This window comes from Paroedura picta, chromosome 5, assembly GCF_049243985.1.
Source record: "Paroedura picta isolate Pp20150507F chromosome 5, Ppicta_v3.0, whole genome shotgun sequence".
Lineage (NCBI taxonomy): Eukaryota > Metazoa > Chordata > Lepidosauria > Squamata > Gekkonidae > Paroedura > Paroedura picta.
The window spans coordinates 108,676,802-108,703,867 of NC_135373.1; the positions used below are offsets into that span (position 1 = coordinate 108,676,802).

The following is a 27,066-nucleotide window of genomic DNA, read 5'->3' on the forward strand; positions in this document are numbered from 1 at the left end:
GCCTGAGACTGGACTTGCACCTTCTGCCCTGGCAGGTGTCAAGATGGTATTCCTACAACCAGATAAAACCAGTCACAGATTTGAGGACTGGACTCTGGCTACGTCATACTGGTGATTGATCCAGAAGCCCCAGACTACTCCTGTCCTTAGGATTTTGATCCCCATTTCCCTCCCACCTGATATTTTTGTTTAAATATTTGTTTACTCCCTGCTCCTGTCATTTCAAAGGCTTCTGGGCCCAACTGTGCTCTGCCTGTTAAACAAAGAGAGTGGGGCGAAGGGGAAAGTTGCTTAAGAGTAGGACAGAACCTCAGCACGGACCTCCTGTAGCTTGTTGAGAACACAGAGTAAGGAATGGGACGCTGCATGAAAAAGAGTGATGTGCCAGAGGCCAAAGAAGCTGTTTTTCTCAGGAGGAAGATCACCCTCACGCGGGCCATTGCTCTGGCCATTGGCACCATGGTGGGCAGTGGGATCTTTGTTTCCCCCAAAGGTGTGCTGCAAAATTCTGGCAGTGTTGGGGTCTCCTTAATTGTCTGGCTGGCTTGTGGAATCCTTTCTCTCTTTGGTGAGTTGTCCTTTTTGACATTCATTTGTTTGAACTGCTGTTATTCCAGACCGGGGGGGGGGGGGCACACACATTGCTCCCATGCCCCCAAATCTTCGAAGCAATTGCAGAATATTGCTCAGGGTGTGCCCCTACAACCCACTGGGAGGAGAGATGAGTCCAAGAGAGTGAATGCCAAATTCAGATTTTGCACTGAGGAAGAATGTGTAGTTTTTGCAGCCTATGTCGTGCTCCCACCCCCCTAGGACTAATGCGCTGAACAAAAATGTGCATTGGTGATTGTTCTGTAATAGTCCTAATGATGCATTTGCAATGTCTTCTTGGGACAATACAGGTGCACTACAGCTGAAAGGGGCCATAAGGAAGGTCAGAGAAAATAACGTTTCTTTCACAGCTTGTCTATTGGCAATGGCTTACAGTGACCCCTGAAATCATTCCATCTGCAGCATGGATCAAGGTCCACCATGATTCCATGATTCTGGAATGGATGGATACCAGAAGGCCTGGAGTTTATGAAGTGCACCACATCATAATCTTTAGGTCCTGTATGTGTCTCTTTGTACATCTCTGTCTGCAAAATTAGTGTTTGATGGACTTACAGAATCACAGAGTTGGAAGTGGCCATACAGCCCACCTAGTCCCAGCCCCTGCTCAATGCAGGATCAGCCTAAAGCATCCAGGATAAGGATCTGTCCAGCCACTGTTTGACGACCGCCAGTGAGGGGGAGCTCACCACCTCCAAGGCAAGCCATTCCACGGCTGAACTTTTGCAGACATTCCTCTTGAGCCTTCTTCTGATGCTTTGTGTTGCTCAGGGGACAATTTGAGACATGACAGTTTGCTGTCTTTTTTAGACTCACATTGCATTTCATGGTGTAGCAGCAACAGGGGAAATGCTCACCTGCCTTGGCTCCCCATCTGTATCAACCTGAGATATGACAAGGCTGGTCTAGCCCGGACTATCCAGCCATGGCCCTGTCCCTTTAACAGAGCCTTCATGTACGGGAACTGGCATGGAGGGTAAATGGTAGATTTGCCTGTTAAGTGGCATTCTATTTAGCCTGTATTAAAAGGACAGGCTGTTCCCCCCCCCAAAAAAAAGGACAGGGAAGGGGTTATGGCTCAGTTGTTGAACATCTGCCTGGCATGCAGAAGGTCCCAAGGTCGATATCTGACACCACTGGTTAAAGTACCTAACAGTAGGCAATGCAAAAAAAACCTCTATCAGAGAACTTGCTGCCAAACCAGGTAGACAATTCTGATGATGGACTGAAGGTCTGATTCAGTATAATCATGTGTTCAAAGGTGACAACCCTAAGCTAAGTTCCTTTCACTTCATCTCCCTAGATTTGGGCTCCATTTCATTGCTTGGCTAGCCAATTTACCCGTGTCCATTCCCTCTCCCCCAGTCACTCTAGTTTTGCATGGCTGATGTTGACCAAATGTCAAAATAAAACACTCTGGTTGTCAGTTCACTGTGAAAGGGCAGAGGAAGGGGGAGGGCATTTTTTCCCATTTAAGCACAAGGCGTACTTTTCCTTTCAGATTCAAGACAAAGATCACCGTGATCATTTCCTACCAAGAGGGTTTTCCCCCTTTTAATGGAGCGATTTTTTGATTTTTGCAAAATGAATGAGTTGTGCGTGTCTTGTGCCACAATGGAGGATGACGTCACGTGGGAGCCCTTTTCAAAGGGCATGAGTCAGGTGGCTGAAATGGGAAGGGGTCAATGCTCCCAACACAATCCACCCAGGTGTTCTCAGAAGGGGGACCTGAAGTTACTTCTCTTCCTGAGACCTGGAACAAAGATGCCCAGTCAGACAGCCTCTGCTGTTCGCCTGTGAAGATTCTTGTGTCATAGTAGCAATGTTTTTTTTTTAATTTTCCATAGCCAATCACATCTCCCATGGCCAATCAAAAGCCTCGATGGGCAAAAGTCCCCTCCCATTTCCTAAAACACTTGGCAGGTGCCAGGAAAGATGCTCACAGGCAAAGCCTTGGGGATCCTTGAGACAAAAAGCAAACAATAGCTGGATATTCAGAGAAACTAAAACTTTCCAGGAGCTGAGGGAAGGAACAGTTGGGGGCAGGGAAATGGTTGTTGTGAGGCCCAGAAAACCCCTTCCCAATAGCACTGAACTTGGGGGAGATGACACATATGGCAATAGGTAGGAAAGTTTCAAAGCCCCTCTCCCAATGTAGAATATTTAAGGTTGTCAGCTCTGGATGGGGAAATATCTGGAAACTTTGGGGTTGAACCCTAAGAAGGGTGGGGTTTGTGGAGGGGAGACACCTCAGGTTGGGATGACGTCACAGAGTCCACCCTTCAAAGCCGTCTTTTTCTCCAGGTGAACTGATCTATGTTGCCAGGAAATCTCCAGGAGATTGACAACCCCAAGGACAGCCCTTACCTCTTCAGCTGCCGGGCAGTGATGCTTCTCTCTGCACTAGATGTATAAAGTTGGGAGCGGGAAGCTATAATAACTGCAACCGACACAAGGCGACCTCCCAGTGGGAAAGACTCCAGGGCCATTTATCCAGCTGCAGATCAGATAACACGTACCCCAGTCCTGCAGGCTTCCCTTGAGCAATACAGTCTCTGGTTTCAACACAACTCATTTGCAGGGGGGAATTCGTGGCATGGAGGATTACTGTGGCTTGGTATTAGCAAAACATGCCTTACACAGGCAAAAACTCACCGGGCCCCTTTCCCTTTAACATGCTTCAATCCAGATGGGACAGCAGAGAATACAACAGAGGGAGAGGAAATCTCCCCCCCTTAAAAAAAAACTCCAATTAAAATTCGAGTCATTGCATTTTGTGAATGCTCAGTTGGGCTGGGTGCAGGGGCCAAAGTTGACCTTCGCCTTGTGGCTGTGTTTCCAGGTGCCCTGGCCTATGCTGACCTTGGGACCAGCATCACAAAGTCTGGCGGCCACTACATTTACCTCCTGGAAACGCTGGGGCCCTTGCCGGCCTTCCTGAGACTATGGGCCGAATTTGTGATGATCCGGTAAGGGCTGCTGGACTGGGCTGGTGGGCGCCCTGTCTCTTTCTCTCCATGAGGCACGGAGGAGGGTGAGGGAAAGGGGGAGAAGTAGGAAAGGAAGGATAACCGCGGAGTGGGGGGAAGACTGACACCTGATCTCTCTTGCAAGCTGCCTGGTAAGGGGGGCGGGCAGGACCTTGAGCTGGGCAGAGGTCAGTGGGAAACACAATCCGCCCTCCCCCCCAGCGGAACCAGATCAACAAGGCCGTCTGCCACGAAACATCTGGGCTCTGCCTGGCCTGGGAGAGGATGAGAGCCCGGCTTGTTCAAGAGGAATCCAGCAGCATTCTCTACCCCCACCCCCACCCCAGTGCAAACACAATAGGCACAGGCCCCCATAAGCCCAACTCACAAAAGGTCAGAATAATCAGTTCAAAGCGGTAGATTTGTTTGTGGGGTTGTCCCTATGGCTGGGGGGGTGGCGCTTAGGGCATCCAGAGATCAGACAATAAAAAAGGCAGAGATCTTTACATGTAGGAGATTTTGGCAGCTAGGTCACCCTCTCTAAATCTTTTAAAGGAATCATTTACTGCATTTCATGGTCTCCTCCCCCATGTATTTCTCTATAACCATGTTTGCATGCATATAAACACATACACATGTGCGCATACATATTTTGTCCATTAAAAACACATCTTTTCTCCTTTAAAATGCTAACAGAGCCAACCTGGGCTGCCTCCTCATCTCATTGGCTATTGGGCTATGGTTGCACTAAAGCCATACTTCGCAATGGAACCATCCTATCTAGGAGAATCCAGCTCTGAATGATTGCCCAAGTAAAATAGGAATGAACATCCATCCATCAGTGTGTGGATGGATGAAGATACTGAGTGTTTCTGCACTGGTCACTCTCTGGATGCAACTGTAGTGCAGAATACTCCTTGGGTCTTAACACTGCCTGGGTTCCAGCTCACCCAAACATTCGTGGTAGAACATTAATAAGAGAATTTTGTCGACCACTTAAGGGCATTTGGGAAACAGGGGTGTTCAAAACATTCAGCCAGAACTATTTCAGTGATCATCATCCTCAGCAGCAGACTGAGACACAGGTATTAAACAGGTAAATCTTTTTCTGGAACTGAATAAACCCTTGTGATTGGAACAAGAACAGAGCCAGAAAAAAGACAGAAAAATCGTCTACAGTGATATTCATACAGAGGCCTTGAAGGGTGGAACTCTGTCTTCATTTACAATTCCTTTAGAGTGGATATCAACAGGCATTTATGGAACGGAAATAGAACATAAATGACGGGGGCTGTGGTAGCCAAATAAAAGAACCCCCCCCCTTTGTCTCCAATAATAATCTACAACTTGTGAGTTTTATATTCCAGTCCTGCAAATATGGCGGTGGTGTCCTTGGCTTTCGGACGCTACTTAATCGAGCCTCTCTTTGCCCCTTGCCATGCTCCCGCCTTGGCTGTGAAACTCATCACTGCAACTGGAATCAGTGAGTACCTTTAGCCTCTACGCTTGCAAAAGTAATCCTGAGCACAGTTTGTGAAGATTTGTACCCAATGAAGATCATTGCAGAGGGGAGATGTTTTTGGTCTGCAGGAAAACCGTTGAGTCCAGGAGCACTTTAGAAGCCAACAAAAGGTTCAGGATATAAATTTCCAAGAGCTAAAGCTCCCTTCTTCAAATACGAGTGGGAAAGGCGTTCTCTTAATCTTTATATCCTTTGACCCCGAAAATCTTGCTGGTCTCATATCCAATGAAGACACTGGGATATTTCTACTGAGTTTGACGTTTGGAGTTTGGCAGGGCCAGAGGCTGCGCACACTAGAGTAGACCTATTCATAGTAATGGAGGCTATCCTGGAACTTTAGATCATAACCGTCCTTCATATAAAAATCCTTGACCCAGTCATTATCACTCAGCCTAACTTCGCAGTTGGATAGTATTTAGGGTGTCAAACTAGGACTGAGAGACCTAGGTTCAAATCCCCGCTCTAGCAAAGAAGCTTGCTTGTGTGATCTTTGGGCAAATGGAATCACAGACCTCCAACTTACCTCAGAAGGTCGTTCTGAGGATAAAATAGGGGAGAATGATGTGTGCCTCTTCCAAGCTTTTGTTGAGATAAAAATGGTTGATAAATAACCTACCTCACCCGTGGGAGTTTTGAGTTTCAAAAGCTCATACCCCAAAAAACTTGTCTCTGAGGTGTTTGTTCAAGCTGTTCTACCTCACACAATGATTTATAGGACAAAAACAGAGAGTGAAAGATTGTTTATGGCATTCTGGGCAGCTTGAAAGCAGGGTGGGAAAAACACTCTAGCAAAATTATGTGTTGAAGATTTACCTGGTGCGAATGTTGTAGAGGAGCAGTAGCCATTGTAAGCATAACGTAGTGATGGGCTAGGAATGAGGAGACCTGCTTCAAACTGCCATTGGCATTAAACGCCATTGGCATTAAATTTGCCTCCTCTGACTCTCTTCTGCCTCAGAAAGCTGTGGCGAAAATAAAATGGAGGGAGATGCCATATACACAGCCCTGAGCTCCCTGGCATAAAGGCAGGATAAAAACCTCATTAATACATCAGATATGAATTACAGCCATGTCGGCCAGCTGTGAACTGATGGGATTTTTTTTCAACTGGAGCCAACTGGCAAAAGAAGAAAAGGGGCTTTAAACTATTTTTAAAAGCTATTTAAAAGCCAGCCAGTTTGGTTTATAACAAAAAGAAAAGCATGAGGTTGAAATCTTAAACACGCTTACAAGAAAGAAAATCTCTATTGGTGTAGTAGTGATTAAGAGCGGCAGCTTCTAATCTGGAGAGCCGGGTCTGATTCCCCGCTCCTCCACATGGAGCCAGCTGTGGGGCCTTGGGTTCGTCACAGCCCTGTTAGAACTGTTCTCGTGTCTAATTTCCCTCTCAGCCTCACCTACCTCACAAGGTGTCTGTTGTGGGGGGCCGAAGGGAATGGCAATTGTAAGCCGCTCTGAGACTCCTTTTGGTAGAGAAAAGCAGCATATAGAAACCAACTCAACCTCTATCAAATCAATGGGATATTGATTTGATAGAAGTTGAGTTCTATCAAAAAAACCCCACAGTATTCATAATGGCAGTGAAATTCACACAGTGCTAGATCAATGCATGCTGAGGATCTACACTATGTCAAATTTGGGGGGGCTCCACCGTATTACCAAAAATTGTGATGTTTTTAAACGTATTTAGAGCCCCCCCCTCAAAATCTGAACCCCTAAACAAAAGGCCTCACCCTCTATGCCCCGCTGTTGGACCTCCAGAAGAACTGGTTGGCCACTGTGCAAGACAGGATGCTGGACTAGATGGACCACTGGTCTGATCCAGCAGGGTTCCTCTGATGTTCTTAGTTGATGTAGCTTGTACATAAATCCAGCTCTGGCTTCCTTTGTCCTGTAGCTGAAGCAACAGCAGCTGTTCCTGACCTACCTTTGTTCCTTTCCTTCCAGCCCTCGTAATAGTTCTGAACTGCTGGAGCGTCACCTTGACCGCAAACATACAAACAGCCCTCACAGCCCTCAAGATGGTCTCCATTGGCTTGATCATCGTTCCTGGGATGATTGCTCTGGGCAACGGTAAGACAGGGGGAGTGTGAGGGGGACTGGTCAAGCTGCCTTGGGTCCAGCCATAGGGCCCCTCTAGCTCAGTAGCAACTTACAGCAGCACTCCAGGGTCTCTGTAAGGAAGAACCCATTCCCAGAACGACCAAAGACATTTGAACTTGGAGGTGCCGGGGAGCATCTTCTGTAGGTGCTCTTCCAAAGCCACAGGCCTTTCCTGGAAAAAAGAGCAGGGATGGGCAGTGGCCATCGCAAAGGGAGAAGTATGGGCTAAGCCAGAGAGGGAAGGGGCTGTGGCTCAGTGGCAGGGCACCAGATAGGGTTGCTAACCTCCAGGTGGTGCCTGGCATTTCCTTGGAATTACCATTGGTTTCCAGATTACAGGGTTGAGTTTCCCTGGAGGAAATAGTATCACATCCGTCCACAAGCACTACTCTAAAAACCTCCAGGAATTCACTAAACTGAAGTTGGCAAGGCTAGTTCCTGGCTCAGTGCCCAGCAGGGCCATAAACAAGGACCCAGTAGTGGGTGATGTGCAAGACTGGAGACCATGGCTCTTCCAACTGCAGTTGGAAGCATAGCAGCCTGTTCTTCCCACTCATGATTGCCTAGGTGGGAACAGGCCTTAGGTGGGTCCTTTAAAGGGGGCATTGCTTGGAGATTGATCCTGGCTGGTTTGGTTCACTGCTGAAGTGAACGCCCAGGGAAGAGGAGACAGGCCAGTCTGGTTATTTATTTACTTATTGGATTTATATCCTGCCATTCTTGGAGACCGGCTCACGGCGGGTTACAAGAAAACAATCCAGGAAATTAAGCTCCATATAATACCCCTTAGAACCTAAACAATTACAATTCTGTGACACTTTAGACCTAGAGCATATTGAGAAAGGAAGGAGAGCATGTCCCCACCCTGCTTGTTAAGGCTGTCAACTCTGGGTTGGGAAAATCCAAGAGATTTAAGGGGCAAAGCCTGAGGACAGGGAGGTTTGAAGAAGAAGAAGAAGAAGAAGAAGAAGAAGAAGAAGAAGAAGAAGAAGAAGAAGAAGAAGAAGAGTTGGTTCTTATATGTCGCTTTTCTCTACCTGAAGGAGTCTCAAAACGGCTTACAATTGCCTTCCCATTCCTCTCCCCACAACAGACACCCTATGGGGTGGGTGAGGCTGAGAGAGCCCTGATATCACTGCTTGGTCGGAAAAGCTTTATCAGTGCTGTAGGGAGCCCAAGGTCACCCAGCTGGCTGTGGGGGAGTGCAGAATCGATCCCGGCATGCCAGATTAGAAGTCCTCCCTCCTAACCACTACACCAAACTGGCTCTCTTTGGGGATGGAAGGGACCTCATCGGTATATAATGGCAAGGAGTCCACCCTCTAAAGCAGCCCTTTTCTCCAGGGGAGCTGATTTCTGTCATCTGGTGTGTCACTGGATCTGGGGGCCCAGAACCCTACCCCCTATTCAGATGCTCCTGTCCAGAACCACTGAGAGTGCATGGGAGAAAGGGTACAAAGTCATGCCGCTGAGGGAGAGCCACTCCAGGCAGGAAAATGAGTGGAGTCAGCCGGAGCACTAAGCGTCTCTTCATCTCCTGAAATGCAAAGCAGCAGCTGTGAATGGGAAGGAGGGCTTCGGTGCCAAAAGATTAACACACCAATGGGCTGTTAATTGGCCACCTTATGCTGGCCTAGTTTGCGTCAGCTCTGGTGTCGGACTTTAATGTCAGGATATATCCGGAAAACATACAGGGAAGTGTTTTTGAGTTTGAGCAAGGTGTGTCTCCCTCTCCGCTGAGAAGCTGCAAACGAGGCCGGAGATTATGGAAAAAGGAGAGCCAGTTTTGCTATTTCTACATGTCAAGTACTGATTCACCTGTTCTCACCTTTCCACTTTTCTTTGAACACCATAATCAACCTGGGGTTCAGGGGGAAAGAAGATAACTTGTGAGGCTTCTTTAGGTGCAATTTCATCCCACCTTCATCCCCCTACAGGCTCCAATAAGGGAGGAAAGGGCACCTTTTGGATTTTCCTCTGACCTGATGCTGTCACAGCACCCATGTCAGAACACACAAAAATGAGCAACCTTTCACTTTAACTTGACATTCACCTAGATGTGTCATTTTTTTTTTTGTCTGTTCTTGCTCAGGCTCCTATGAAAATTTCCAGGAAGATTTCGACACCAGCACATTGACTTTGGACAAGCTACCCCTCGCTTTTTATTCCGGCATGTTTGCCTATGGAGGGTGGTAAGTTGCCGAGTTGTACACTGCACTGGGTTGAATCCAAGCTAAAATGTCCAGGAATGGAAGGCACTCATGTGTTTTTTTTAAAAAAAAACACACACATTTCTGGTTCCCCCAGTGTATTGAGTGAACTAACAATGGTGGGTGACCTATCACATGACCTACCATATCATGTGGCTTTTTCCCTGCAAGGAACAGGGCTGGGTCCACCTGGCCGATGACACAAAGCTTGATTTCTCTGAGGATACCGGAAATGTTTTTACAGTAGTGCTATCTTTGGTCATTCCCATACCCATAAAGAAAGGTAAAGGTATCCCCTGTCCAAGCACTGAGTCATGTCTGACCCTTGGGTGATGCCCTCTAGCGTTTTCATGGCAGACTCAATACGGGGTGGTTTGCCAGTGCCTTCCCCAGTCATTACCGTACCCAGCAAGCTGGGTACTCATTTTACCGACCTCGGAAGGATGGAAAGCTGAGTCAACCTTGAGCCGGCTACTGGGATCGAACTCCCAGCCTCATGGTCAGAGCTTCAGACAGCATGTCGACTGCCTTACCACCCTGCACCACAAGAGGCCGTACTCATAGACCCACCCTAAAATTCACAACCACTTCTCATATGTGGTAGCTGAATGAGGAGGTGTAGCCACCAGCACATGCTCCTAAGGAAGATTCAGTGGCATCAATCCGTTATCCTTTCAAGTCCCCCCCCCACACACACACACACACACCCCGTCCCGTGCCAGTGATAGATGCTACCTGCCATACACATCAGGTGGATAAACTATAATGGCTGAGATTGGAGAGGGGGGGAGTGAGGAAGTTAGACAGAACTTTGTTAGTGCGTTAATGTGATTTTTAATCATACTTAATTTTAATTTAATCATTTTTATGTATTTTGATCCATGTTGTAAACCTCCCCAAGCCCTTATGGGAGTCAGGCAGTAAAAAAAAAATCCGATAATAAATATATAAACGGAATAAAATCATAAGAACCCTTCTGGATCAGACCAGGTGTCCATCTAGTCCAGCATCCTGTCTCAAATAGTGGGCTCTGGGATTCAGAGGTTGAACATCTCTGAACACGGAGGCCCCCCTCAGTCAACAGGACAAGTAGCCACTGATAGATTTAACCTCCGTGAACGTATCTAACCCCCTTTTAAAACTGTCTATGCTGGTGACCATCCTTTAGTCATCTCCTAATCCTAATGAGGCATCCTAATCAGATCTACTTTTCTAAATCCACCGGAGCCAATGGGCTTAGAAAGAGACCATTCTGTTTATGGGAGCAGGGTGCTTATCGTAGAAGTAGTCTCTCTCCTGCCACAGGAACTAGCTGTGCAAGATTTCATAGGAAGGCTTCTTCAGGTCATGTAGAACAACAGCGTTCACTGCTAACATCTGTGGATTAGACCAGGGGGAGTCAACCTGTGGTCCTCCAGATGTCCATGGACTACAATTTCCATGAGCCCCTGCCAGCAAACGCTGGCAGGGGCTCATGGGAATTGTAGTCCATGGACATCTGGAGGACCACAGGTTGACTACCCCTGGATTAGACTACTTTTAAAGGCCTATCTGAAGAAACAGCTTAGACAGGCCGTCAAGTTTGCTGCAGACCAATACATACTTCGTATCCTGAAGGATCTCTCTGCTTGTTATCAGGCAGTTTCCTTTAGAGGGGAATCCCTGCCATTGTTACCAGCTAGCTGTTATGCAATATATCCAACTGGAGAAAACAGTGATAGAAAACTGACCCTGTGACCTAAATGCTGTTCATTTTTTTTTCATTCCAGGTTCTATGTAAACTTTGTAACAGAGGAAATTGTAAATCCTAAACGGTAAGGATATAATGGAAGTTATTTTCTGACATATGGGGGGGGGGGAGAACATAGTTTAATCCTCCTTGCTTGAGTCCCTTTGTTAAATAGAATAGTTCATAGTGACATTCTTGAATATATCTCAAGAAACATGCATGCACACAAAAGAAGAAAAGCTGGTTCTTATATGCTGCTTTTTTCTACCAGGAGTCTCAAAGTGGCTTGCCTTCCTTTTCCTCTCCCCACAACAGACACCCTGTGAGGTGGGTGAGGCTGAGAGAGTCCTGATATTACTGCTCGGTCAGAACAGCTTTATCAGTGCTGTGGCAAGTCCAAGATCACCCAGCCAGCTGCATGTGGAGGAGGAGTGAGGAATCAAACTTGGCTCACCAGATTAGAAGTCACTGCTCCTAACCACTTCACTAAGCTGGCTCTTAATCAAGCTTATACCTTGATTAAAATGTTGGTCTTAAAGATGCCACTGGACTCAAAATTTATTTTGCTGATTCAAGCCAACCTGAATCATTTTGAACGTATTTATTTTCCCACTTCTTACAAGAATAATTTCTGTATGAATGGAGGGCATTCCTGTAGGCGAAAGGAAAATGTGCATTTACAATCAGGTGACTGAATAAAAGACGGGCTCTTCTTCCTCTCCTTCTTCAGGAATATCCCACTGAGTATTGTGGCGTCACTAATTGTCGTCACAGTGTGTTACATCCTGACAAATGTATCTTACTATGCGGTCTTGACACCCCAAGAAATTCTCAGCTCCGAGGCTGTAGCTGTGGTAAGTTTTAGCAGCTCCTTGGGGTGGGAGAATTGCAATTTCAGATGAGTCTCGCCAGGGTAAGGAAAAACAAAGGGTATGTGTATGTCTTCCTAGGAGGACTGTTGGAAAAGATCTCAAGCTTAATTAAAGAAAAGAACAGATTGTAAATTTGTGTTGCCTCGGGCAGACATCTGTTTCGCTGTGCAGCAAAAAGGAAGAGAAGCAGACATCTCAGCACAACATTCAGTTGTGAACCTCCAAATGAGAAAACAAACAAACATAGATGGCCATGTTCTGTTTGCAGAGCATACAAAATCTGCCCTATGCTGAAGCAGATCATTGTCCCATCAAGCCCACAGTTGTCTTCTATGAATGGAGACAAGGCATGGCTTGGTGGTCATCCGCTTTGTGTGCAGAAGGTCTCAGGTTCAATCCTTGGCCTCTCCTTTTGAAAAAGGATGGATTCTGTGCAAGACTTACACCTGATGTACTGGAGCACTGACTGCCCATTGGATCAGAAAAGCTTGACCTTGTTGGACCAGTGATCCATATAAGGCAGCTTCGTGTGTGGTCAACAACACGGTCTTTCCCAGTTTTGCTGTGCAATATCCCTCTCCATGAGTTACCAGGGTTTGAGCCTGGAATGTGCAAACCTTGCACTCTGCCACTGGGTTGCAGTTCCTTCAGAATGAAGCAGTGATTTCTTTTTCCAAACAAGGATGCAGAAAGTGTTTATTTATTTATTTGCCATTAAGTTCCAGCCAACTTACAGCAACTCAGTAGGGTTTTCAAAGGAGACAGTCAGAGATGCTTTGCCATTGCTTGCCTCTGCAGAGAGGCCCTGGACTTCCCATCCAAATACTGATTAAGGGCAACCCTGATTAGCGCCCAGCAGAAACTGGACTAGCCTGGGCCATTCTGCACATAATAGATAATGCACTTTCGATGCACTTTAGAAGTAGATTTTCCTGCACAGGAAAATCCAGCTGCCAAAGCACATTGAAAGTGCATTATCCTATGTGTGTGGAATGGGCCCAGGTCAGGGCGAAATAGCTACAGACATGAAAAGTAATTATCTGACTAGGCTTTCTTGCTCTTCTTCTAGAGCTTTGCCAACAAAGCTTTCAAGAGCATCTCCTCTGTGATTCCCATCCTTGTGGCTTTGTCCTGTTTTGGTGCTCTGAATGGAGGCATTTTTGCTGCTTCAAGGTAAAATCTTGTTCTTTTCCAATTATCTTATCTGCATTAACAGAAATCATCTGTGTGGTTTGCAATGCATTTTCTATTCAGGTTACCACCACCTTCTTAGGTTTATCCCAACAGTACACTTAAGAACGTTTTGGAAGATCTTATTGTAGCATGATATTTAATATAGTCCAGCACTGGCCATAGAGATTGATTGAAGAAATTGATTTATTAAACAATAAATTTCAATTGAAACTAAACAAAGAAAAAACTGGAGGTTAGTGGCATGTTAACTACTGCTCATGTATATATCCTGGTTATATTTTGTTCAGTGTTTTCCCTCAGTCTTCTCACAGCCCTCTTTTTGCCCAACTGCCACCAACTGACGATAACAGTAAGAATTTTCAAACTTTCACCTATCAGGCATACAGGTTACCAAGATGCCCAATCACACACCAGCCAAATATTGACCAATCATTCAATTCCAGCTTCATCCTCCTAAAGTTATTCTTATCATATTCCACCCTGTACTTCCTCCAAAGAGCTTTTAGATCTAGCAAGCAAAACTTGCTCAAGATCCCCAATCCCAAGGAGTGCCCTGCATAGTGCAGGGGGTTGGACTAGATGGCCCATGAGGTCCCTTCCAGCTCTATTATTCTATGATTCTAGGTCAGCTTGTCCTTAACCAGGACCTTCTTGGCCCTGGCCTCCACCTGGTGGAACACTCTTCCAAATGAGATCAGAGCCCTGTGAGAACTTGGATAGTTCCATGGAGCATGTAAAACAGACTGATCCACCAGGCCTATGGTTGAGAACTAAAACAACATCTGAATTATGCTGGCCTTCCTGTCAAAGCCTCTCAATAAATATACCAACTGGGTTTAGTATGACCCTCCCACCTCCTTGCTCTTCTTTTTCCAGTAGGTAGAAGAGCTAGGCAATTGTGGGCTCGATTTTGTACTTATTTTAACTGTATTTAATTTAGTCATTTTGTAGTTTATCTGTATTTTATGGCAGATGTGATCATAGAATCCTAGAATCATAGAGTTGGAAGGGGCCACACAGGCCACATAGTCCAACCCCCTGCTCAACACAGGATCAGCCCTAAGCATCCTAAAGCATCCAAGAAAAGTGTGTATCCAACCTTTGCTTGAAGACTGCCAGTGAGGGGGAGCTCACCACCTCCTTAGGCAGCCTATTCCACTACTGAACTATGATGGAACCCCCCCCCCTGGGTCTCAGGAGATAGGGCAGGGAACAAATATATAATTATATAATTATAAATAAAATAAAGCCCTCATTTTGTCTCTTCTCACCCCCGCCACCCCCCAGCTTGCTCTTCCCACTTTGTTAGAGAATGTGGAAACCAGCAGCTTCTCCACAGCACCATCTTCCTTGTAGGCAGGGATTCTTTGTTCTTAGACCAAGTTCTTACACGTTATTTAACTTGTCACCTGCCTTGCTCACTGAAACTAAAGGCAGATATGGTATCATGTGTCTAATTTGATGTACCTATCAGCTTGGAAGCTGCACTGAGACGTAACTTCCAAAACTGGTCCAGAAACAACCCCAAACCCTCATGTAAATGTCTAGCAAATGATGATACAGAGTTGTAGGTTTGTGCTAGTTTTAGAGGTAGAGACAGCTATGCTGGGGGGGGGGGGATATATTATACATAAAAACGTCTTAATAAGCCAAAAGTGGGGTCCTCGCAGAGGCTTGATTTGTGGCTGTTGCTTCAAGCGAGCCACGAACACCGTATTTAAAGCTAGTTGACTCTTACAGGATGCTGTTTGCCGCTGCCAGGGAAGGACAGTGGCCGGCTCTCTTCTCAATGATCCACATTCAACGGCACACCCCGCTGCCAGCCTTGCTACTAATGGTGAGCACATGGAAAGGTCTGGGATGGAATCTGCCCTCTTGCCCATTCCACAATTAGGGATGGGTCAGCCACTCTCTTGTAAACCAGCCTCAGAATAAGCAGCCTCTTATTTGGTGTCCTCACAAGGCCTAGCATGCATGCTTGCAGTTAAAGAGCAACGATCCCTTAACATTTGGCAGGTGTAGGCCAAGGTTGTGCGCTCCGGCATGCTTCCGCGATCACTGAAGTCCGAAGCGGCCATCGCTGCAGCATGGAGGAGACGGGTGCCCATGTTGCGTGCGGGCACCGCCCCTTCCCTCCACGCCGAAGTGCAGCAGAGCGTACAACCCTAGTGTATGCAAAATTGCCTTCTACAGCAGGCTTTCTCAACCAGGGGTTCATGAAATCCTGGGGTTTCTTGACAGCCCTGGAAGGGTTTCCCGAATGGGTGGGAGTTAATATTTTTTTAATTGGTTAAACATTTATTGGGTGATATGACCATATATGGTCATGTTGACTCACCTTTCCCCCTCCCCGTGGCCAATGATAGGCCTGGAGGGGGCAGAAGGGGAGGGGACACCAGTTTGCAGAATTGTGCAACTTTAGGGGTTTTTCATAGCCTGAGGAATGTTTCAAGGCTTTCTCAACCATAAAAAGGCAGAGAAAGGCTGCTCTATAGAGACAACTGTTGGTGCATCAGCTATGTTGGCTGGAAGCATCTCTCTCATGATATGGGCAGAGAAAGGTCTTTTTCTACCCAGTGAGATCATTGGGTCAAATAAGGTCATGGGCCCAGCTTACAAGCTCCTGGGGCTTACAAGCACATGGAGCTCCTTCTAAAAGCTGGCTGTACCCAGGCACTCTATTTTCCTGAGCTTATTTCTGAGAAAATGCATTCACAGAATCTGTGGAAAAGATATGTCTGGATGAAAAAAGCTTGCTGAATGTTCATTCTCTGTACTGTATTATCATCTAAAGCAGGGGTAGTCAAGCTGTGGTCCTCCAGCATTTGCTGGCAGGGGTGCATGGAAATTGTAGTCCAGGAACATCTGGAGGACCACAGGTTGACTACCCCTGATCTGAAGTACATTCCATAAGTCCAGAGTCCAAAATTACTTACTTCCAAATACTAGCCAGAGCTGACTCTGCTTAGCTTCTGCTTAGCTGGGCTATCCAGGTTTAGAGCACCTGTATGATCTTTGGTTCCTTAATCCCCCCCCCCCGGCCTTTGCACCAGATTCAGAGGCTGCTCCAGAGTGGCCCCAGCACCATTTCTGGATTACGCCACTGCCTGCAGGATGCCTTGCGCAGCTCCCATGCTGTGAAGGTGTTGCACCCAGGGCCCCTTCCCCCTCCAGGCCCATCATTGGCCTTTTTGGGAGGGGTGGGTGGGTTGACATGGCCATATATGGTTATATCACCTGATAGATGTTTTTTAAAAAATTAAGCATATTAATAAATTAATTCCCATACATATATATGTATAGAAGAGCCATCCTGTAGTGAATGCAAGCTGGAATTTCTCCTTGCAAAAGGAGATAAAATATAAATGTTCTTCTCCAACTTCATGTAATCAAAACTGTCCCTCCACCTACTGATCTAAGCAGGGGGGCCAGGATCGTTTTCGGTTCTGCTAATGGTTTTACGCTACTCTTTCTGTATGCCAGTTGCCACTGATCTACTTGATGGTGTCCATTGGCGACATCTATGGCCTGCTGAACTTCTACAGCTTCTCACGTTGGTTCTTCTTAGGGCTGGCCACCCTGGGACTCATGGTACATCGCTATCGTCATCCAGAACTGCCAAGACCCTTTAAGGTAACAAGACTGCCTCACTCGGCCCATTTACATAGACTGAACTACCCAAAAAGATAAACCACATCAAATAAGGTAGAGCTTTACTGTTATTTCTTTCATAAGCATAATGCAACAATCCATGACCAATGCAGCAAGAAATCTTCAGAATACAGAAACAAGTATTCTAAATTGGCCAAGTCATTACTTGCCTTGACCTGGGTTTGATTTATCCAGAAGGGGAGGGGGGAGAGGAGGCACCATTGGTCTACATCAACATTTCAAGGTGAGAACACTGTGTGTTAATGTCAAATCACTTCTGTCCTCCCTATGACCTCCAAAATACTCTATCTTTAACAGCCTTCTTCATGTCTTCCAAGCTGAGGGCTGAGGCTTCTTTGAGTGAGTCAATCCATCTCATGTTGGGCCTCCCTCTTTTCCTGATTCCTTCAACTTTTCCTAACATCCCCCCCCCCTCCAATAATTTGCCTTCTCATAATGTGACCAAAGTACAATAACTTTAGCCTGCTCCTTTTAGCTTGTAGGCAGAGTTCAGGTTAAATGTAGTAAACAGCGGTGGCCTCTAACCTGGAGAACTGGATTCAATTTTCCCCCTCCTCCACATGCAGCCAGCTGGGTGACCTTGGGCCAGTCACAGTCCTCTCAGAGCTCCCTCAGAGGGTGTCTGTTTTGGGGACAGGAAGGGAAGGCGATTACAAGCCATGTTGAGACTCCTTTGGGTAGCCAGTTTGGTGTAGTGGTTAGGAGTGTGGACTTCTAATCTGGCATGCTGGGTTCGATTCTGCGCTCCCCCGCATGCAGCCAGCTGGGTGACCTTGGGCTTGCCATGGCACTGATAAAACTGTTCTGACCGGGCAGTGATATCAGCGCTCTCTCAGCCTCACCCACCCCACAGGGTGTCTGTTGTGGGGAGGGGAATGGGAAGGCGACTGTAAACCGCTTTGAGCCTCCTTCGGGTAGGGGAAAGCGGCATATAAGAACCAACTCTTCTTCTTCTTCTAGTAAAAAGGGGGATGCAAAAAATCCAGCTTTTCTCTTTATTAAATCTAGAACTCCTAGAAATCACTGACATGCTCAGTACCATGGACTATAAAGGATATTTTGCTGACTAATTAGAAGTTCTATGGGCTGCATGCCAGACTGTTGATATCCAACTCTCCTCTCCTTTTCCTTTAGGTGCCGCTGGTCTTCCCGCTAGTCTTCACCATAGCATGTTTCTTCATTGTGGGAACATCTCTGTATTCAGATCCTGTGAACACCAGCATTGGTTGTGCCGTCACACTGTCTGGCTTGCCTGTCTACTATCTGGTGGTTCAGAAAACTAGAATACCAGGCTGTTGTACATCCAAGTTCAGTGAGTATGGCATCAGTTAGGACGACTCAGAGTTCAACATTAGCATGAGTCGGAGCTAATGTTGTAAGTACACTATGTGAACTTGCAGTGCAAGTGGCCTCGGCTTATTTATTATTTAGATTTTTACCCCACCCATCCCACCAAGGCAGGCTCAGGGCAGGTTATACCATATATAAAACACAATACAAATACAATAAAAATATTAGTACCTAATTCCCACCCAACCTACCAAGTATGATGACTGGCTAACAGAGAGGGGAGCTTCAGAGATTGGTAGTAAGGGGTCAAGGAGCCAGAAAGAAAGGCACGGCCCCATCTCTGTTGAATGGAGAATGGTTTTGCAGGCCCTGCAGAAGAGACCACAGGCCCCAAATTTCCATTGGAAGGGCGTTCCAGAGGGTTGGGGCCAGGACTGAAACCGCCCTGATCCTTGGCTGGTGATAATTGGGCCTCTTTCAAACTGGGATTCTCCAGCAGGTTGGACCCCTGGGAGCATAACACTGTGCTCAGGGTATAGGCTTGGTGTTTTCATCGAAGCATTCAGTGATCACTGTTTTACTTAAGAGTGCCTTATTGAGATTTCCTTCTTCCATTTAGACTCCATGATGGCAAAACTGCAGATCCTAATGAAAGTGGCGCTCCAGGAGGTCCAGACTTACTGAAAGAGTTGTGCATCCTTAACAAGGAAAAGGACGTACATCCTTCAAGGACCCTTCGTATTGATCGTCTTTGACAAAAGGTGGCAAAAATTACCTCACACTCCAGTACGGGGGAACACACCTCCAGTTCATGATCCTGTTGAGTCATGTTCCTCACCACTTAGCCATAATACCCATACGGAAAACGTGAAGGACAGTCATCTTCTACCTTCTAATGAGGATGCCTTGATGGTTGTTTAGGCAGTAGTATATGAAGCAACGAGAGCAGGTATAATGGGCCATGTCAATGGTCAATTAGCATAGCATTGCACTTCTGCAGCATGCCTCAAGAAGTGAAGCCACTATGTTAGAGGTCTCCGCCACAAAAGGCCTCGTTGAGCAGCGACAGCCCACCTAAGACTCTCAACTTTATCTCTAGAAGTAGTTGGGCTATGAGGCTGTAGGGAGGGGCAATATTACCTGAGCTACCGCACAGCCGTGAGATAGATGACCCTGCCTTTTGTCATGGGGGCTGATTTTTTTAAAGTTTCTTCTTAGTATAAGAGCAAGGGGTGTATAACAGCAAGTTTTAGTAGCTGGCTAGTAAAATGTTTGTATGTGTCAGAGTTTCTTTACACACACTTGCCATTGAAGATGGCTATTGCGTTAGGGTAATGGTAACCCCTTTGCAAAATATGTCAACACTGCTGATACTATGAACCACTTCAAATCACTTTATGTATTACTCTTTCAGAATTCCTCTCTTTAGTGCAGAATACATGTGTAAACAACATTTTGTAGGAATAGTATATCAATTTCAGTTTTCTTTGCCAGCTACACACATGCCCATAGTCCCACCCACCCCAGTTAATGCTCACCCATATTCTGCCTCCAAAACTACAAATGATAGACAAGTGCCATTTTGTACTCTATACTGGGATCTGCAAACTTAAAAAGGGCCATGTATGTACAACTCAAGGCTTACATTGCAGCAACCAAGAATGCATGAGGAAGAAAAGATTCTTAGAAACACAACCATGTTACCCTTGAAGACAGGAACTGGCCTCCCCCTCATCTCGCATAATAAGATGGAGACAGAGTGGCGGAAGACAATGGCCTCTGTCAGTCTTGAGGATCATGGTTTCTCTCAAGGGGCTTGGATTTCTCCCAGATGTTCAGTATAAGACGATCATATTATACAGGCTCTAATCCTTTTAATACCTTGATTATACTACTGGGCTCTCTTAACGTACACTGGCATTGTGTTTCACGTAAGCAGGGAAAGCAATTCAGACCATTTATATTTTAAGCCTTTTAGCTTAACCTTGGCTATTTAGTACTTAGAATATTCACACTACCTGAAGCCATTTCTCAGAAAGTAAAATCAAGTTCTGTTTCACTTCACAAACTTCCATGCTACAAGCGAGCATCACTGCATTTCCCCCTTTAAGACAAGGGTCTGTGCCTTCTGATGTAAACTAGCACTGCACTGCCTTAAACCAAAGCTACCAGCCAAAATCCTGTGTCGGTGGCTTAACAGCATATAAAAGTTTATATAAAAATGGGGGGGGGGAATGGACAGTTGCTTGCACAGACTACTAGAAAGCACACCTCTAGGCATTGTATGGAATTGTAGTCCATGGACATCTGGAGGGCCGCAGCTTGACTACCCCTGCTCTGCTGTGTGGCCTCCCATCAGGCACAACTACTGTCCACCAGCAGCCCAGTTAGAAAAACAATGAGGGTTGTGGTCTGTGGCTACAAAGGCAAGGGGACTGTCCAGCACCAAGCATGAAACACTATGTGGCTGGTTGTGTCTTGGAAGGGAAGGGAGGGGCGGAGCCAAAATCATAGAAGCTGTACAGATATCTTTCCCTTCTTCCCATATAGTCATGCACTGGTATCAAAACCCAACACTGGAGATCAAATTCCTTATTCTTTTAGTGAAACACTGCTGACATCCCTCTGAACTGCTGCATCTTCTTCTCATAGGGCAAGCTTTTGAAGTCGGTCTCCCATTACTTTAGTCATTCCAACTCTTTCGAAACTCAGGGTTTGCCCAAAATCCCTGACCTACAGAACTGCAAAAGCAAAGGTGACAGCAATCAGAAGCATCGGATACTCTGCATCACATTAAATATTTACACGGAGCAAATGAACAGGAAGAAATTAAAACACTTGAGTGCTAAAATCGAAAACATAAGCAATACAGGTTTTAATTTCAGGATTTTAAGGTACAGAAAGTGGAAACTATGTCAAATACAAATTTAACCAAGCCACTTGTCCTCCCAAACAGTGAGCTACTTATAGAAACTTACAAATTTCAAAGTAAAATTGAAACAAAATAAATACTATACATACTCTTTCCCTGCCTGCAGGCAAAAAAAAAAAAAGGGGAGGGGGATGGGAAACACTGTTATAAATTGGGGGGAAAGCTCTTAAAGCTGCAGTATCCCACTTCCCAGCCAAAACACTCCACGCAGTAGTGTGTTTCTGTTTTAAAAAAAAGAACAGAGGACACACAAACCCCTATTCAGAAAGACAGCTATTTCACAAACATTCAAAAAGTTAGAAATTAGACTATGACAGTAGAAAAAGGCATAAGGGGAAAAGACACATCAGCAAAACACTACTACAAAACTAGTAAATATAGCCAAGACCTATCCCCCCCTTCTTTTCAAATGCAATGAATAATTTTAAAAATGCCGAAGTTATCAGCAACATTAAACATTTTCCCAGCAGAAGTGATCATTCATAACAATATAATCTCTTAAAGTGATTTTTCATTCCCCTTCCCACAGCAAAGAAACTATTATGGCTTCAGTTTATATTCCAAGTAGAAAAGTCCTTTTCCAAGTGGGAATGCTGCTCTAGCAACAGCTGCATTCCCTCCTTCAGTGCTAGTCTTCTTCCCACCCAACGCTGCACGATTCACTCATTTTATATCTTTGCCTTTTTGGGAAAGGAAAAAAAAAAAAAGAACAGATGTTGCAGCTTTTCAATCCAGTTGAACTACAAACAGTAAGGCCCTTTAGATCAGTTTATATTTCTTCCACGAAATAAAAATTTGCCCTGGCCTTACTTAGAGCCAGGGCCGTGAACAGCTTTTAATGGTCTGGAAGTATGATGCAAGGTTTCATAGTATTATTTTTTAAACAAAAAGACACCTTGAGATATTTGGTGGCACAGAAATTGTGGGAGAGGAGGAGAGGCACAATCCAAAATAATTCAGTCTTTTCTTTTACAGCATCAGATTTCCTCAAGTTTCCTCCAAGTTTACCGATGAAAAAGTTACCAACCTTTGGAGTCAGCCCTGGGTTGGTTTAAGTCCTACAAAAATTTCAGTGGTTAATGACTATATATCCTGGTGAATGAAGGCAGGTTGTGGCACAAATGCTAATGTGATTAAGTTTCTTTGACGTGACCCATGATACTGTGATCTTAAACCAAAGGAAACTTAATACAAGCGATTCAGCTACAACAAATCGAGGCTGAAAAGGCAGTTCTATCGGTTCCACCCTTCTGCAAATGGTTTGAGAATGGTTAAGGTTGTCAATGTTATTGATTGCATAGGTAGATCTACCACAGAGGTCATTTAAGGCTACTTTATAGCCTGAGTTTATTAATGTAAAAAAATGAGGAGGTAACTGGAGGTGATGCCTTGGGTTCAAATCGTCTGGTCAAAAATAAAGTTATATGAAACTGGAGAAATGGAGTTCAATATTTGCATTTTGCCTATTTCTCTCCCCTACCTCTCTCATAGGAAAGAAAAAAGCCCCATATAATTCCACCCTACATATGAAATTCCTGGCCGATTTTTCTTTCTTTTTTTAAAGGCTTGTCTTTGAAACAGAAATTCAGTAACCTTCTGTCAAATATGACTTAAACACTGCTTTCCTTTCTCTCCCCCACAAGGAGGTGGAATAACAGAAGTAGGGCCACTGCACCAAATCCAGAGACAATCTTCATATATAAAGCAGGAGGGGTCTCTATCAAGCATGTTACCAGCAGTACACATACAGACAAGCATTGGCCATTAAAATGTCTTCATCAAAAAGAATCGGGCATCTCTTTTCAAGGCAATTTATTTGCACTTACACAGATCTGGCATCCTCTCCTAATCCAATGACTTATTTTACTAAAATATTTATTAGAGAATATTTTCTTACACTGCCATTTCAAACTTGGGGACTCTCAAAATTGGGCATGTTGTCCTCTTTTGGGTAGGTGATAGAGAGGTGTTTGTATGCTCGGCCATGGAGAGGCAGAGGAGTGAAACAAAGGGGGAGGTATTAAATTTACCCCTTTCTCGTTCTGCCAATAATGGCAAAGCTATAAATTTTAGAATAAGGATACACTTAGAGAAACTGGACCAGTTCATGAGTTAGTGACTCTAAGTCGAGCAACAGATTTTCAGTTTAATCATTGTCACGTGCTTCTCATTCACTGTACTTTGCCTTTAATTTAAATTTAAAATGTTTGTAGACCTCTCTGAATCTGTTCGGAATATCTTAAGAACAACTGGGAGGTGGGGAAATTAGAACCAAACTCAATGCTTCAAAAATCAAAGCACTGTTTTTCCTGCCTACTGCAAGATACAAAAACCATACAAATATTTCAATTTAAATATACTAAAGCTTAGTTAGGGACACATGAATTGTTACAAATATCATTTTCTTGGATCAATACTAGTCATTACAGCTGCTCTCCAAAGCACTGAACTTTCTTTTAGTAATTATGCTGGCAATGTACAAATTCTCTAATATGGTTTCCAACCTAGACAGTTTTGAGCCGCACTGTGATGAAAACTCTTATTCAAAACTAACACAGGAAAAGTCTTATTATTTGATCTGGTTTTATTCCCATTTAACCTCCAAATCTCTAACCACATTTATTCAGAAATGCCACTGATTTCAATGGGTCTTTCAAAGTATATATAATTATGTACTTTTAAGTGTTTGAGTGCCATCTTGCAACCACCTGCATACTACTGAGCCCATTGAAATGAATAGGATGTAGCAAGTGGATTAAGGACCGTCACCTTGAAATGCTTCCACAGAGAAATTTGGCCAGCTTTTTGCAACTGAATCTGCCAGGGGACCTTAATTAATGTTGATTAAAGGGTGAAGGGCATTACATACAGTCTAATACGGACATCCAAAGGTACAGGCAGCAAATATTGAATATGGAGAATATAACTAAGCACAAGTTCTGTTCTGGGACTTATACTTTGAGATTTAACATGGAGGATGGGAAGTTTTTATTGTCATTAAAAAGTCAAGCAACTGAGTAGCTTTGGCCATGCTTTAACTCTTGATCAACAGCAGAAAAAAAAAATTCCAGAGTAGTATTCTCTAGTATTCCCACTTTAGTACTGAGTAGCCCTCTTACAAAAAAAAGTAGTATAGGTGCCTCTCCTTTTCCTCCAGAGAAGAGCTTAAATATTCAATTTTATATTACAAAAATACAATTTTATCATCTAAGTTATTTACATATATTTCAGAATTGGCATTTCCTACTAGATCTTTGCAAAGCATGACATAAAATAGTCATTCTGAGATTAGCGAGCTATGAAACACATTTACATATACATATGTATACACAAGAACCATTTAAGACCTTTTTGGCTGGCATATGCAATCAAGCAGTATTCTGCCACCATAACAGTCTACCTCAACAAGAAGCATTTAAGTGTCTACAAGTACTAATTGTAGTGCTATTCTTGGTGTACAGGTACCCATGCTTTGCATGGATCATCCTCTATGACATGAAAACAAACGGGGGGAGGGGGGGAAGAGCACATATATGAGAGCAAAAGCACTGCTGAACCCATAGATCCAAGCTTCTCCCTCCCAGTGCTATGTCAATTTACAGTCCACAATAAATGGCTAAGCAGGGGAGGGATAAGAAGCAGGGATGAGAGAGACGAGACGTTGACTAAACAGGCAGAGAATACGTACTTTAGAGAAGTCCATGAAAAAGCCAGCCAAGAGCTTATATAAAGGACAGAAATTAAAGTATGATTCCATGTGCCTTAATTTAAATTAATAATGCACCACATCCATGTTTTAAGACTATAATCTATATCAAATGCTTGAATCTAGCGTAAATCATTCATGTGGCTCTCCACTGCAGACATACATTAATTAAGGACAATAAAAAAAAACCCTTCACATTTCTTAACATCTAAAAATTAAAGTCATTGTTCCCACAAAAGAAAATCTTCCAAATAAATAGTTTAAAAATGAATTCAAATAGTTGCCAAGATCGGTCAAATAAATTATTGATAACCACCTTCATCCCACTCTTCTGTTCACGAATTAGCTCAGACACTACCAGCAACAAAATGATTGAGCCCTGAAGAAAGACAGACTTCCCAAATCCATTGTCTCTTTGAATATTTCCCTGTTTACCCAAATGGTTATTGCTGAGCAGGTGTGGCACAGTGAAAATGCAGCATTGCGTTTTTTTTGTTTTGTTTTTTTGTTCATCAGGCAGTGTTCTTACAGGATACATGCATTCTGTTTCAAGCCGAGGAATAAACAGAAGCTCCAGGCACTGTTACCCTCAATACTGGTCTGTGTGTTTAAGAGAGAGAGAGAGAGAGAGCGCGAGCGTGCAGCAAGAGAAGCTGCTCCTGCATCAAACAAAGAAGCGGGCATGGCCATTTCGGTTCAGCTTTAGAATCTTTCCAAGGCGTTGTTTGGCAGTTGCCATTCCTTTCTTTGGGCGCTTGCCTGAAAAAGGAAAGAGAAGGTACTTCTAAACACCACCTTGACTCAGGGACGTATGTTCAGATTTCATTAAATGAGTTCCATGCAGACCCAACTTGAGTTTCCAGGCATCATCAGTAACCATTAGGCCACACAAGATCAGTAGTTACAACCTCTCCCACCTTTTACAAACTGTAGTTATCTTTGTAGTTAACTCCACAACTGACTGAGGCGAAATACACTCATTCAAGTCTGAGACTGTACAATACAAAATAATACACCCCGCTTTTATAGAACATATTCTTATGCAATTCCCAGTAACTCTACCTACCCTGCAAGGCACGCCACTGTTTCTGTAACCCATATTGCAGACTTGCACTTAAGTTTAAGAGTCAATTGCCTAAAACCATCTGTGTTAGCTGCTTAAGTATGAGTTGAGCTGGCCGCTCCCCACTGTCCACTCTTAGCTGCTATGCCACACTAGTTTAATACCTTTGTCTTCTGCTGGATTTTTCATATGGACTGACACTTGTAGATTTGGTTAATAGGATTCTGTGAAGGTTCAAGGGGGTGGCAGGTTACAGTGGATGAGCGATAGGGTTGTGAGTACGGTTGCGTGCTCTGGCATGCTTTAGCCACTTCAGCAAGCACCAAAGACTGAGGCGGTGAGCGCCGTGGTGCAGAGAAGTGGTGCAGGTGCACTATCCGCATGCAGGCGCAGAGTTCTACGCCTGTATGCAGGCACCGGCTGGTATGCCAGCGCCCCCCCCCTCCCCTCCATGCTGCGGCGCTTGCTCACAGGCTTCGGTGCTCACTGGAGTGTGCAACCCTAGTTCTGAGTGTCCTGAATAGTGCAGGGGGTTGGACTAAATGACCCAGGAGGTCCCTTCCCTCTCTATGATTCTACGATCCAGAAGTAGCCTCAACCAACTTTCTAAATGTTAACATCCCTTTAAACTAGCACGCACTGCAAAAACAGTTTACACTTTAGAAAATAATGGTAGGCACTTCTGCAAACAAGGATTATAGCTACCTTTTGTTGCCTGGTTGCTGATCGGGGGTGGATTCGAAGCAGGTCGCTTGGTTGGATGAAGAGGGACGGACAAGGATGTTTCGCCATAGGGCCCATCAGGGCTGAGGCTGCCGTCGCTTAGCCTGCATTCCCCTTGGATTAAGCTGGAGTCCCGCAGACATTTAGCATGCTGGAAGTTCAAGCTGTTACTTTGTAAATGACTTCTGCTTTCTTGAATTTTGTAACTGGCTTCAGATGCACCTTCTTTCTTCATACATTTCTTAGTTTTATTTATGTCCTGTGAAGGGAGGGAAATAGCATTTGTAATGCAAAGCCACATTGTGACAATTGCAAATGCAGCCTTCAAAACAGTATCAGCATTTTCTGTAAAAAATAAGAAAGCTGTAATTTTATTGATTTGAATTCTTTATAGCTCAATTACTATAATCAAGATTTTCATTCTGGACTACATACAACCTAAGAGCCAGCTTGGTGTAATGATTAAGAA

The 27,066-nt window shown here is 44.7% G+C and overlaps 2 protein-coding genes across 4 annotated transcripts in view; one reads left to right on the top strand and one right to left on the bottom strand.

Annotated features, from left to right (window-relative positions):
* The first annotated feature begins 239 nt into the window (after positions 1 to 239).
* LOC143838482 (cystine/glutamate transporter-like) lies at positions 240 to 22,544 on the top strand. Its single transcript, XM_077339829.1, has 12 exons — positions 240 to 568; positions 3,455 to 3,581; positions 4,949 to 5,064; positions 7,051 to 7,176; positions 9,299 to 9,398; positions 11,186 to 11,230; positions 11,876 to 11,999; positions 13,087 to 13,190; positions 14,952 to 15,048; positions 16,695 to 16,844; positions 18,018 to 18,195; positions 18,793 to 22,544. Exons 1-12 carry the CDS (start codon positions 355 to 357, stop codon positions 18,855 to 18,857), a joined length of 1,446 nt encoding a protein of 481 aa, XP_077195944.1. The 5' UTR covers positions 240 to 354; the 3' UTR covers positions 18,858 to 22,544.
* The window catches only part of KDM7A (lysine demethylase 7A), a 58,237-nt gene continuing 52,195 nt past the window's right edge, over positions 21,025 to 27,066 (bottom strand). For all 3 annotated transcript variants that reach the window (XM_077339826.1, XM_077339828.1, XM_077339827.1), the window contains 2 exons: positions 26,580 to 26,856; positions 21,025 to 25,570 (listed from right to left, as the gene is read on the bottom strand). In XM_077339826.1, the coding sequence (XP_077195941.1) occupies positions 25,476 to 25,570; positions 26,580 to 26,856 (372 nt within the window). In that variant the 3' untranslated portion in view covers positions 21,025 to 25,475. The remainder of the gene's footprint in view (positions 25,571 to 26,579; positions 26,857 to 27,066) is intronic.